The following is a 13,995-nucleotide window of genomic DNA, read 5'->3' as shown; positions in this document are numbered from 1 at the left end:
GAGAGGGCGGGCGGAGGAACGTTGAGCAAGGTGCTGCGGGAGGGTGGGTGAGGCAGATTGTGGGATGGGGGGAGGGATCCTGTGGCGATTTACTTTGGGTTTCAGTGTATGGCAAATGACGGCTGTGTTGGGGAGTGGAAAGAGAAAGGGGTTGTAGGGTGGAGCACTGAGTGTTGTGACCTCGGGGGGTGGGTGGAGGGGTGAGCGGTGGCAACATGGGGGGGGGGGTGGGTGGAGGATGGTAGTGTTTGCAACTTGGGGGGTGTAGGGGTGAGGGGTGGTGACTTTGGCGCGTGGGGCGTGGGTGTTGGTGAGCGGCGCTGCCTTTTTTAATTTTGTTTTTTTTTTTATCTGACGGAGGGAGGGGGGGTGTTCGGTGGCGTCGACCTGTTTGAGTGGGGAGGTAGTGGAGGGTGGAGCAGCGGGTGGTGCTACTCTGGGGAGGGGGTGGAGGGTGGAGCACTGTGTGGTGAGCGGCGTTTTTATTCTTTATTTTGTGCGTTTGCGACGACCTGTGGGGGGGGGGGGAGTGGAGGGTGGAGCATTGTGTGTTGTGACCTCGGGGGGGGGGGGGGGGGGAGCGGTGGCAACATGTGGGGGTGGTGGTGGAGGGTGGTAATGTTGGCATCTTGGGAGGGTTTTGGGGTTGAGGGTGGTGACTTGGGGGGGGGTTGGGTGAGTGTGTGTAGTGGTTTTCTTCGATGTGTGTGCCACCCTCATCTCAAAAGTGATGACGTCGAGGGCGGAGCGATGCGATTGGTTGAGTGCCATAGCTCTGCCCTCGATGTCATAACGTTTGATGCAAGGGTGGGGCCAACACTCATGGGTGAATTGTGGTTTCACCACCATGCATTTAGAACGTTGGGACTTGTGGAGGCTTCATAGAACGTTGGAGGTGCGTTTTATATAGAGAGATATGCACTTACTGCCAACCTAGGTGGTAAGGGCTCATGCACTAACCCTACCCTAATCTGCGCATGTTAATATAGTTGCATTAACTTATTAGTGCAGAAATGCCCACTCCTTGCCCCCAGACATGCCCCCTCAACAATAAAATTAAAAAATATTTTTAGTGTGCGGTTTTCATACGCAGATCAAGACATTACCACAAGACACCTGAGCGTGTCTCCCAGTAAGCCCTTGTAAGTTACAATAAGCATGCACTAGCACTTACCGCAGCTTAGTAAAATGAACCTTTTATTTATAATTACTCCTAGTTAATCCTTTTTTTTTACATGTTGCACATTGTGTGTTCTGATTTTGGATCTGCTCTAGGTAGAACATTGCCTGTCTTTATACATTGCTAGGCAGAGGTTTTCCTGAGAACAGGGTATGGCCTTAAGCACAAAGTTTATAAAATATGTATATAAAATAATCTGGGAAATTTGAATGTGTCAGATACATACGTGTACTTTCCATGGGGTAATTTTTAAAGGGAAAGAATGTACATATTTTTCCCTTTTTAAAACTGGTGTAAATTAAGTGCATTCCTGCCTCACAAATTAGGCAACCTGTTATAAAATTACCATTTTAATCTTGTAAAGTGGTGCTTCAATTCATTTTACCATTTTATTTTTTAGAAAAAGATGCTGGAGAAAAAAATAGCAGCATTGCGAAGTGATAGCAAAGACAGTGATTCTGAAGATGGGATGGAAGAACCTGGGATCAAAAATTTTCACGGTATTATTTTTAGACTTTGATGCATAGCTTCTTTATTTTTTAACCTGCATGTTTTGTCTTGCTTCTTTGGGCATCTAGCACATTTGCAACTTGGGTTGTGTAATCTGGCAATGTAAGCATTCATTTGCAACCCCCCCCCCCCCCCCCCCCAATTTATATCCTCTCCGAAAGTGGCATAGCTAGGACTGAATGGGCCCCCGGAAGAAAAATTAAGATTGGCTCCCCATCTCTCTGATGGGGATGGGGAGGGGAAGGTGGTGGGGATGGGGAGGGGAAGGTGGAACCCCTTCAGAGCTCTAATAACTAAACCCTGTAAAAAAAACAAGCACATTCTAGACCACTGAAGAAAATCTGTCATAATAAAGTAGCACAAATGTCCATGGCTCAAAAAGCAAAACCCGTACTGTGAGACCCCTGGTCGAGGGTTATGGGGTGGCCCTGGAATAAGTCAGCCAGACAAGGTATATAAATGTGAAAGTAAATGCTTTTATCCACCTGAGCTCTGAGACCTGTTGCCTCACAGGTCAGGAACCTCAGATGCAACAGTTTCTCTATTTAGTAACAGTCTTGAGTAGGCTTCTGGCTAGCAAACCATGCAGGTGTGGCTGGTGGGGCTGTCCCACCCCAAACACAGCCTGTAAGTTCTTAGGGCTCCTGATACTCCAGTCTGGTCCCAGCCAAATCTCAACAAGGCTTGCAAGTCTTAACAAAAAAACAAAGTTGGCTTACTTCAGCCAGGTTACAGCAGTTAAACGTATTCAGTGAAGGTATAGACTTGGCTTCAGTTCTTCCTTCCCTGGGCCTCTCTAACCTTAGCCTGGCCCTGTCTTTTAAACTCCCAGGTATCAACTCCGCCCTTCCCAGCTCACTTCCTCCCAGGTCAGGATCAGTTCTCTTAAGGTAGTCCAGGCTAGTTAGGGGCTTTTCTTAAGGGTGAGGAGCATGTTCTACAATCCCCCCCCCCCCCCCCACACACACACACATCTACCTATAAAAAAACACAGCACCCTATAATACCAATATACTTCCTGTTTGAAAAACAGAACACGTCAAACTGCTACAGATTCCTACACAGATACTAAACAGTAGGAGGCTGCTGCTCAGTTAAACCCCATTGAGCTGGCCAGTCCCAGATAATCAGCAGCAAATTACCAGGTAGTGCCACTGAATATCCCTACTAACTGGACATTCCTTAACCGGCTAGGTTAGGGGTGGTTTGAGGGTGGAGTCTGGGTGAAGCCGGCAATTATCTGGTTGGCAATAATATTCAGTCTACTAACCAGTTAAGTAAATACATAAAGTTAGGACAGCAAAAGGCTGTCTTAACTTTATGCACCAAGTTAACTGGGCTCCGGTCTGAATATCAGTCGGTACCCAGTTTAACCTCCGGATCAGCGCATGCCCCAGCATTGAATATCTGGGGTTAGGTCAGCCTGCTGCTCTCCCAGCTTTCTTTAGCCAAGTCACTGCAGTAACAGGCCTCGGCCTGGGGCCATGTCCCCCTCCCCCAGGCTCCTTATGGAACACTGCAGTCATGGGTTCTAAATCTGGCCACTAGCGGGTAATTCAGTAAGGGACTTGAGCATGTACAAAGGCCGATATATTGCCTGAATAGAGTAAGACCAATATCTGTGCATACTGCAAAATCACCCTCCAGGTATTGCTGTTGTGTGACAGCTGAGACTCTCTCCTCCACAGGGGCTGTGAATGCTACCTCTGAAGCATCCCCAGCCAAAGCTTACCTGAGGAGTAGAAGGCCTGTTTTACAAACTGAACCCATGTCTGTTCTAATTACTGATCCATTTAAAATTTGTCTATTTACTGACAGAAAAATTTTAAAACAAAGCACTTATATGGCCAGCACCAGATATTGGCTGCACAAGTGCTATTGAGGGGGGAAGTTATCAACGTGGGCTTCTGTTAAGTTGGGTTATTTTACCATAAGTCAGGTTGTTTTAGCACAGGAATGAATGATTCTTTGGTGCATGAATTAGGTCTTTCCTATAATAATAGAGTTCTTTTTTAATTTTATTTTAGTTTTGTTTTAATTGAATATTTGAATTTGGTTAGTAAACAGCTTAGATCTGAAAAGGTGGGCGGTATATCAAGTTTTAAATAAAGATAAAGATTGCATAAAATGGGCCCGCCTATTAAAATAGCCCAACTTAACAGTAGCCCACATTGATTACATCCCCCCAGAATGTAGACCAAGATATTTTTCAAATAATAAAATATTTGCGGAGCACAGATCTATGCAGATTTTTCCCTTATATGATGAGACTTATGCTGGTCAATATTCAGCCAGGTGTGGTCACCATTTTTGTTTCAACGCTGCCCACTACGGGTTGATTTGGACAAAAATGTTCCACGCTGGGCCATATCTGGTGCTGAATATCTGGGTCTTTGGTTTCTGCTGGAAATTATCTGTGGTCTGCCATCATTCAGTGCTGGTACCCAGACAGCTGTCTGGGCAGATTAGGGATGCTATTTATACAGATAGGGCTAGATTTTATATATGGTGCCTAAAAAATCTGCATAGTAAAGATTTCCACCTAAGCGTAATAGAATACGCTTAGGTGGAAATCTTTACTAAGCGGTGCCTAGACATAGGCACGGTATATAGAATACGCATAGGCAGAAATTCTAGTGCCTAAAACAACATGCGTCCATTTAGGCCAATGAAAACGTGGCCTAAATCCCTGTGCTTAGATTTATGCACACTGGGCCACATTCTAAAACTGCACATGTAAATTTTGGAATGCCCATGAAACACCCATTTCCCTGTCCATAGCCACGCCCCTTTATAGACTGTAAGCTCTCTTGAGCAGGGACTGTCCCTCCCCGTGTTTAAACTTGTACAGCGCTGCAGAAATGCTAAGTAGTAGTAGTAGTAGTAGTACACACATTAGAATTTAGGGGCAGGTCATTATAGAATACGTTTAGCGAGTTGTGCACATAAATTCTAATTATTGCTAAGTAGTTCTCATTATTGCTTGTTAAGTGCTGTTATCAACACTGATTAACTTGTTAAGCCAATTATGTTACGCGCGTTATTATAGCATCCACCTACATTTCGCCATGGATCTAGCGCAGTATGTAGAATCTGGGGGATAGTGCTGTGGCAGTCTGTGCAGATATTCAGTGGCAGTCTTCAGTAATGTTTTGCTGAATATCTGCCCTGAGTCCACTAGCATGAGTTAACTAAGTAGGAGCTACTCCTACCCGAGTAACTCAAGCTGAATATCAACTTCATGTTTCTTCTTTTTTTTCTTAATCTATTTATGAATACAAATTTTATAGAGATGGTAAATAAACTTGGTTTACACCCTAATTCTATATATGGCACTCAGAATTGCGTGTGCAAATTTGGGTGCATGCCCAATTTGACCAATGAGCCAATTAGCGCCAATAATTGTACACTAATCAATTGGCACTAATTGGAATTAATTAAAATTTATGTGTGCATGTTTAGGTGCCAGGATCCGCGTGTAATTTTAGTCCTTAAAGTATAGCTACCATTTCTCATATGAATCATGATGAGATCTAAGAATTTTTAAAAATAATGTAAGCAATTTTGACTTTCCAGGGAGTGTATCTGACATTGCATCAGTCAGCTTGGCTCCTCTTCTACAAAGCAAAAACTACTTTAAGAACATTTCTGAGAATAAAGAGATTGTTAAACTCATCTCTGTTCTCAGCACGGCTATAAACTCAACCAAAAAGGTAAGCCAGTTTATGTATTAATCTATAATAATTGCTTGCATATGTTTTCAGATAGCTGTAGAATAGGACATGACATCTAAAATTGAAGATGTGAGTTCCAAAACGTATTAAGTCCAAAAATCTGTTTCTGGATAAGTGCAAGTTTTTATTTTCAAGAATTTTACCCAGCATAAGAAATTTTTTTCACTGAATATCATATACCTTATGAATAATTGCCTTTTAATGCAAATTTCATAATCCTGTGGCTATCTGTAAAATCAGTCTCTTTCCAGTATAAATTTGTTTTTGAAAAAAAAAATGTATTTAACAGGTTTTGGAACTCAGCTCTTCAGTTCTGAGTTTGATTCTTAGGTCTCACACAAAGGCAGTCATCCATCATTGTCCTCCGTAGTTAGGAATTATGTTGACAACTGAAAGTAGCAGTACTGATTAGAACGGATGTTAACTGAATTGTGGTAACACATTAGGGGCCCTTTTACTAAGCCATGCAAGGGTCTATGCACACCCAATGGACGCCAAAATGGAGTTACTGCCTGGCTACCGCGTGGCTCTTGCGGTAATGTCATTTTTGGCGCGTGCCTGATACGTGTGTCTGGAAAATAATATTTCTTTTCAGCCGTAGATATTGGCCGTGCGCCAATTGGCATTTGGCGCATGTAGGTCATTACCGCCTGGTTACCGCGTTTGACTTTACTGCTAGGTCAATGGCTGGCAGTAAGGTCTCAGACCCAAAATGAACATGTGACAATTTTCATTTTGCCACACATTCATTTTCGGCAAAAAAAAGGCATTTTTTGTAGGTGCGCTGAAAAATTATTCTGTGTGCACCCAAAACCTGTGTCTACACTACCACAGGCCATTTTCAACGCGCCTTTGTAAAAGGACCCCTGGGGGGGGAAGTTATCAAGCAGTGTTAGGGCTTCAAGTTACCTTATTAGCCCCTAAATGTGACTTAAAGGGTCCTAACACAGCCTGACAAAATTTACCACGGAGATATCTAAGTTTCTGCAGGTTACATAATAATGAGATGCAAAACAAGCATTACTATGCAGGTGCCCTAACTTGACTTGCGGTGATATACAGCATTAGGGCCATAAAATCACCATAAAAAGCCGGGGTTATTTCACCACTCAGGAGCATCGGGCCACAAAGCTATGACCCGATGCTCCCAGGCAAGAAGAGCAAAGTCTCCCCTGGCTTACTGTCCACCCCCACAGGCTGGAAACCCTCCCTACTCCCCTCCACAAAGGGCCGGTCTTAGCAATTGTGGGGCCCTTGATAATAATGAACCTGTCTGGGCCTTCCCTGAACCAAAGTCCTGAAGCCTAAAGCTAAGTCTAAAAAGCATAGCCTCTGTGTGATCCTGAGGCACATAAGCTCTTGTGACAAGCTAGCTGACAGGCTTTGCAGAAACAGGAACATGAAGCCATTTTCCATGGAAGATGTGAACTGAAGAATGTGGTTAGCTTTTTGCAGTTTTGATGTCTGGTAAGATAAGATAAAAGGTTGCTGGTGAAATGGACTCTGATGTAGCAAGTGGAAAATTCTAATCGGTATCATGTTGCTTTGGACCTCCCTAATAATCTTGATCAGCTGTCAAAACCAATGCTTAGCAATATTGAGGCTGAGCTAATGCTAGCAAACTGTTAGATGATAGAAAAGTGTATAACCTGAGAGTAAGCTGGACTTAGTCGGAGAATTACTTAGAGATTGCAGCTGTGCAGCCTTTGTAAACTCCCATAAGAAAAGCATTATAGACTGTCTATTTTCTTTGCCTTGGTAAGTACAAATAAATGCACAATTTTCTCATCATTGTGTGGTGTCCAATTCTTCTCTTCCTAACCGTGTGAGTGTGTGGAACATTCCTTCAGGTTGGGAAGACAGAAGGGCAAAAGAATTACATACACCCTGTACAGGCCAGTTCGATGGGGCCCCCTATCCCACCTAGCCCTGCCCCTTGTTGACAAGATGTGTTTTAAACTTGTTTTAATTTCAAATAAAGACAAATCAAGCAAAACTTGTAGAGAAAAACTAATTCAAATATGCGCAATGCTATCATAGGAAACCTTTGGGTTTAAAAAGCAAAACCACGTGCATGTAAGGACTGGATAAATGAATTAAAACAAATCCGCTTAATATGTAATACTTGGTAGCAGTAATGAAACAGTGACTGAATAGTCACATAGCAAGCAGCCTGAGCCAACAGATTTATTTTCCACTGAACATAACTAACTTTGTATGAACTTGGCTGCTAATAGTGTGCTAAACTGAACAATGTTATTATTATTATTATTTGTATAGCGCTACCAGACACACGCAGCGCTGAACACCTGACACAAATAGACAGTCCCTGCTCAAGAGAGCTTACAATCTAAAAATACAGACAGACGTTACAGGTGAGGGAAGTAATGGGTGAGAAGGAAGGAAGGGACAAGGGGAGGGCAATTGAGTATTGGCTAGGAGATGAAAGCAGCAGTGAAAAGGTGGGTTTTTAGCATAGATTTGAAAACAGGTAGAGATGGGGCTAGACGTATGTTGGCACATTTAGGGCCCTGTTTACTAAGCAGTGTTATAGGCGCATTAACCATGTATGTGCATTAACCACGTACGTGCCTACAATATTCCTATAGGTGTCTACATGGTTAGCTCGCTAGCTAAGTGTAGGAGTGCTAAAAACACTAACACACCTTAGTAAATAGGGCCCTTAGACTGACTCTGGACAGTTTTGCATGAAGGAAACCCTTCCCTCATTAATCAATACCTTCTCTGTGAAATAGTAATAATAATAATAAAAATAAAAATAAAAAAGGCAAGTGCATTTTTATAATATACCACTGCATTCCACAAAGCAAAAGGAGCAAGTTCCCACATGCCTTCTTTTTTTCTTTTGATGTAAGGACAGGAAAAAAAAGATTTTAAGTCATAGGCGCCCCGTATAAGAGGCTTGGGGAGGCTATGCCTCCCCAGCCAAGCTGTGACCTTTTCCATCGCCGCCCACTCCCCACTGAGCAAGAAGGCAAAGGCAGACTGGAGCGGAGGTGAGCCGTCACTGCAACTTCTAATTGTGCATGGAAGCATTTGATGACTAACATGCTTTTCGCTTATCTGCTTAGAAAAGTGGTGCAATCTGTGCTTCGGACTTGACAGTGGGGGTGGGGGTGGGGGGTGTTGTTCTGGGGCTAGTGGGGGGGGGATCGGAATTACTGATGGAAAATCTTGCGGGCTGCAGGGAATTCTGCTATAGAAAGGAAGCTTCAGCTCTGGGCAGACCCCCCCTGTGTTTTTCACTTCCCACAGGGTATAGGAAAGTTCAGTGCACTTCATGCTTTACAGTGAGTTCCTCATTCCCCTGCTTCTGAAAAGTTTCCCAGCTTCACTCAGATTGAAGTTCCTTTTGATTAAAATTTATAGAGAAGAGGATGGGATTTATCAAGCAACGAGATCTGATTAATGAGGTCGTTTTTTTTAATTTGGTGCATTCGTTGTCGCCTGAGATAACTAACACGCCTGGATAAACTTGTTTTCCTTTGCTTCTAGTTCCCTGCTGGGGTATTATATCAAGCTTTCTCTTCCTGCTGATCTAAACTCCCAGGGAACTGTGAGATTTAACCCTTACCTGAGCGGTTGGGATAGCAGTAGATTAAGGGCAGATGCTGAAACTGGAGGAAGGATAGGGACAGGGCTACAAGTGGTAGACAGGACGAATAAGGACACAAGAAGATGGTGGACATGGTGAGAGAAAAAATATCAAATGAAAAGAAGACTGCATAAAACAGAAGACAATGGGACCAAAGCAAATATAGAATAACTAAATGTTCAGATAACAAAGGTAGAAAAAAGTATTTTATTCAGAATTTATTAATTGAAATATGTCAGCTTTTGGAAATGTGTATCTGTGATATTATGCAGGTAAGTTTCAATTTTTCTAGTATTGCTGCATGCTGAGTCTGACTTCTTGAGGTAACTTTCCAGTTCAGTATTTTGCCTTCATATCTGTTGTCATGTGTTTTTCATGTGTGATCAAGATCTAGTATTCTGCTAGTGTGTAGTATTTGCAGCCCTTTTTGTTTTGTTTTTTGTTTCACTAGGTACTGTACTGGTGTTTTAGAGCCCGGTGTAATTATAGTGCTGCCTTTCCACGCATAAGGTTGTAGCTCGTCCTGTCCTTGGAATTAGTGCTGTTATGGTTTGGTAAGGTTATGAGTGTGTTTTTGCAGAAGTTTGTGTGTATTGTTTTGCAGTGGAGAGATTGTGTGTTGGCCTTACTGAGGTGGCACCAAAACTTCAGAAAAAGTGTAGAGCCTAAATCATGACACACTACCTCTTGAAGGATCTACATATGGTCATTAATAAAAGGAGCTCATTGTGAACACTATCCACCCTAAAAGGGTGTTTTGTAGCTCTACATGAGAATTATGATATTATGATCCCTTGTTTCATATTGTTGACAGTCTGCATTATTTATGGTACAGTAAGGTTCTGAGTGTGTTTTTGCACAAAGTTGTGCATAGTGTTTTGCAGTTGAGCGATTGTGGTTAGTATATGCTTTGAGCAACCACTTTATTTTTTGACATATGATACATATCTAATCTAAATTTAATAAAAGGTATTAATTGTGACTATTTTATTTTTACTTATTTTTTTTCTGTGTAGTCAGACAATTATGGAGGTAAGTTCTGCCCATGGCCCCACCCCTAACCCCGCCCCCTTTAGCCTCCCCAAACAATTGGGCCACCGACCGCCTATGTTTTAAGTGCTTCCAGGTTTCAATCTAATTCATGTTTAATGTGGGATAAAATGCTATAAATAAGTAAATAAATAGATAGAAACTCTGAATGTTGAGCACCTAATTCTTGTAACATAATGTCTGTTTAGTGGCCCTTTACCAGGAGAAAAAAAAAATCTCTGCATGAATACTAGGGAGTCCCTTTAACCAAACGACACAGATATTACCTTGAGTTTTTTTTTACAGTATCCTCCCCTCCCCATCCTTTTAACCAGCCCCTCTAAATGACACAGATATTACCTTGAATTTTCTTTTACAGTACTCTCCCCACCCACCCACCTACCTACCTACCTACCTATTCCAGACCTCCTCCCCGCTCCCCCGAGCCTCAGGGTGCCCTACCGACACATACCTGAAGCCACCCTGGTGGTATAGTGGAGTCTTTCCTGCCCGCTGCCGATGCTGACCCTCTTCTTTAAAATGGCTGCCGAGACTTCCAACGGCAGCCTCACAAGACTTCAGTGGAAGTCTCGGCAGCCATTTTTAAAGAGCAATGCGGCAACAAGGGGATCAGCGCCAGCAGTGGGCAGGAAAGACTGGGGATCTTTCCTCTCCTGAAGACTCCACTAAACCACCAGGGTGGCTTCGGGTATGTTTCTTAATGTTTCTGTGAGTTCAGGGTGTTTTCCAATTTTTTTCTGCATAGGATTGTTTGTGTCACATCGAGCATCGGTTATGGGACAAGACGCATGTGGTGGAATCAACGGTAGCATTTATATTTTTAATCTAATAGCTTCGAGCTCACTTGTGACCCTTACATAGTTCTCTATTCTTGTGCTAGTCGCTAGATTGTAAGCTCTTTTGAGCGGGGACTGTCTTTTCTTCATGTTAAATTGTGAAGCGCTGCGTACAACTGGTAGCACTATAGAAATGATTTATAGTAGTAGTAGTACACTCCTACAGCTACGAGTCTGGTCTACCCTTGGAATTCCTGGGATCATACAGTATAAGATGATGACTTTGTTCAACATTCTGTATTGAGGTGTCAGCCTTAAAGCTCCCAATTGGTTGATAATAACATCAGATTTTAGTCTGTTGATTGAGATGCTCATTATCAGAATCAGGTGACACAAGTAGCTTGGTCTTAGTCCACAGTATTCTGAACCTTCATCTCTCTGTAGGTTTTCACAGTTCATCTACTGCTTCAGGCCTTCTGTCTTTGCTTTCATGGAAGAGCACTGAGGGTGTTTTCTTCTGAAGATCTTGCTGCAGCACTTTAAATCTTCTGATAAAGATCCTGATTTGGGGGTTTAGTGGCATATAAAGCCTTCCATTGGCCATATAACTAGTGGACTGTAGGCCAACATTTGGCACCATAAAGAGGCTTAAACTGTTTTCCTATGATTCCTGTGAAGGTGCTCGTGAACCAGTAAGAAAATTGTACAGCGCTGCGTAACCCTAGTAGCGCTTTAGAAATGTCAAGTAGTAGTAGTAGTTCTAAAAGAACTGATCCTGTTATCATTAAATAAAAAAGTGCCATTTTTTTCAGTACCGAGCATTTTGGTTCTTATAGAAAAGCACAATTGCTATAGTCATGCTATAGCAGTTAGTGGTATTTCAGCTCCTCCTGTTCCACAGGTACATATTCTAGCAAAGTTGGGCACATCCTGTAATACAGGAATAATCATCATTAGTTCACTGGGCTTTGAGCCAGTGAAGCCAGGATTCAAAGTCCACCACTATTCCCTATAACATTGGGGGACTCATTTCCCCTCTTTCTCATATTCACTCTTACAGTTTGCAAGGGATTGATTCAGTGGACTCTGAGCATTCTTCTCAGAGAATATTCAGAAACTTTAGAAGTTCATACTGGTTGATATTGTAAATATTCATTCTTCCTCAGCTAGACCGTTGCATCCTGATAATTCATCTTTGTATGCTTGAGTTCTCCATAGCTGTATCCACCTTGTGGTATTGTTCTCCATCTGGGGAGAATATTTTGGGTAATTCTGTACTTAGAGGTTTGTGACACCCCAAGTTAGGGTTTAGGGTGGGCCTGTGAATTAACACAGCCAGACAAAGTGATATAAATGAAAATAAGTGTTTACTTCTGTAACAGGCAGAACAGTGGGTTTTTAAAGCTTGTAAAACTGCCTTAATTAATCATGAAGTGGATTTCTTCAAGTGGCTAGCAGATAGTGCATGTTTTATGTTAAAGCTGTTACAGAAAAGTGACTGCTCCCTCTTTAGATTCACTCAGTGAGGAAGTGATCTACAGTACTGTGAGCAGTATACATTTGAAACTTGTTCTTCTGGGCTCTGATTGACCTAGGAGCTCAATTTCAATTAGAATGTACTGATTTTGCCTCCAGTTTCAGCCCAGTAGAAGAGAGAGAGAGAGAGAGAGAAAGAGAGAGAGAGAGAGAGAGAGAGAGAGATCTCTTTCCTGAAGCCCTGTGATCAGTTATATTTAATAATCTGTGAGCAGCATATTTCCTGATCCCCGAGGTACCTTTTTGAAAGTAAACAAATGTTTAGATAGTTTTATAATTGATCCATATTTCAGTTACCTGTTATTGTTTGCTGATTGCACATTTTCTGTTCACTGTTCAAGTTGTGACAATAAACCTGTTTAGTTTGTTGACTCAGCTGTCTGGACTGATAAAGAATCCTGGTGGTTTGTGTGTTGGTGGGTCTGTGAGTGCTTTCTGGGAACTGTGGAACCACTGGGAGTGTGGCCCCAGTATCCTAGAAATCACTGGGGATAATTTGAGAGTGGGAGACTCGCCCAGAGGTGGTTGTGACCCAGTCAGTGGGAGGAAGGTGCTAGTGTAGAGCACAAGCGGTAGGTGCAGGCAGACCTGAGCTGTGCTAGGGATAGACCTTGTAAGTGGCCATGGCGTAACTCCAGGCGGGTGGCTAGGTGTTTCGTGACAGACTTTTATTTTTCCTTTCTTGTGACAACTTAATTGAATCCTGAGGCCTGTTATGTTACAGGACCAGGAGCAAAAGATAGAATGCCTCTGTAGTTCAATAAGCAATCTTAAGCAGGCCTCAGGCTGGCAAGGCCTGAACAGTCTGTGGCTGGTAGGGTGACCCCGCCCCAAACACAGCCTGTGAGTCTTTTCTCAGTTTTTCTCTGAGAACTAGGGTCTGGTTCCAGCCAGACCTCCAGTCAGTCTCAAGCAAGAAGCAAAAGTGGCTTACCTAGGCAGGTGATAATCCATAACAATAGATGGTGGTGGCGTACACTGGGGCTTCGATCCCTTCTTCTCTCTGGGTCTTCTTAACTTCAGTCAGGCCCTGTCTTATATACTTTCTGGTTTAGGCTCCACCCCTCCTTTCTTCTCACTTCCCAGGCGGGACTAGTGCTCTTAAGGTAGCTCAGACTGTCTAACAGGCACATTTTCGAAAGACATGGACATCTATCTTTCAACATAAATCGGCACTTGGACGTCCATCTCTCAGAGACATCCAAATCAGTATAATTGAAACCCGATTTTGGACGTCTCTAGCGGACGTCCATCTCAAGGATGTCCAAATCTGAGGGGGGCATATCGGAGGCTTGTTTAAGGCAGGAATTGGGCGTTCCTAAGACTTGGACGTCTTTAAGCCATAATGGAAAAAAGGAGAGATGTCCAAGACTAAAACTTGGCCATTTTCACCTGGACCTGTTTTTATTATGAATAAGGCACAAAAAGGAGCCCAAAATGACCAGACGACCACCGGAGGGAATCGTGGATGACCTCCCCTTACTTCCCCAGTGGTCACTAACCCCCTCCCACCCTCAAAAAACATCATTAAAAATATAACGTGCCAGCCTCTGTGCCTGCCTCAGATGTCATACTCAGGTCCATGACAGCACA

At 42.9% G+C, this 13,995-nt stretch overlaps 1 protein-coding gene across 1 annotated transcript in view; it reads left to right on the top strand.

Moving 5' to 3' along the window:
• DNAH5 (dynein axonemal heavy chain 5) overlaps window positions 1–13,995 on the top strand; it is a 925,453-nt gene that overhangs the window by 177,240 nt on the left and 734,218 nt on the right. Inside the window, 2 exon segments of the mRNA XM_030220396.1 lie at window positions 1,581–1,680; window positions 5,267–5,403. Of these exon segments, the coding sequence (XP_030076256.1) occupies window positions 1,581–1,680; window positions 5,267–5,403 (237 nt within the window).

This window comes from Microcaecilia unicolor, chromosome 1 (assembly GCF_901765095.1).
Source record: "Microcaecilia unicolor chromosome 1, aMicUni1.1, whole genome shotgun sequence".
Lineage (NCBI taxonomy): Eukaryota > Metazoa > Chordata > Amphibia > Gymnophiona > Siphonopidae > Microcaecilia > Microcaecilia unicolor.
Note: the sequence above shows the minus strand (reverse complement) of the source record. Positions and strands in the feature narration are given on the sequence as shown.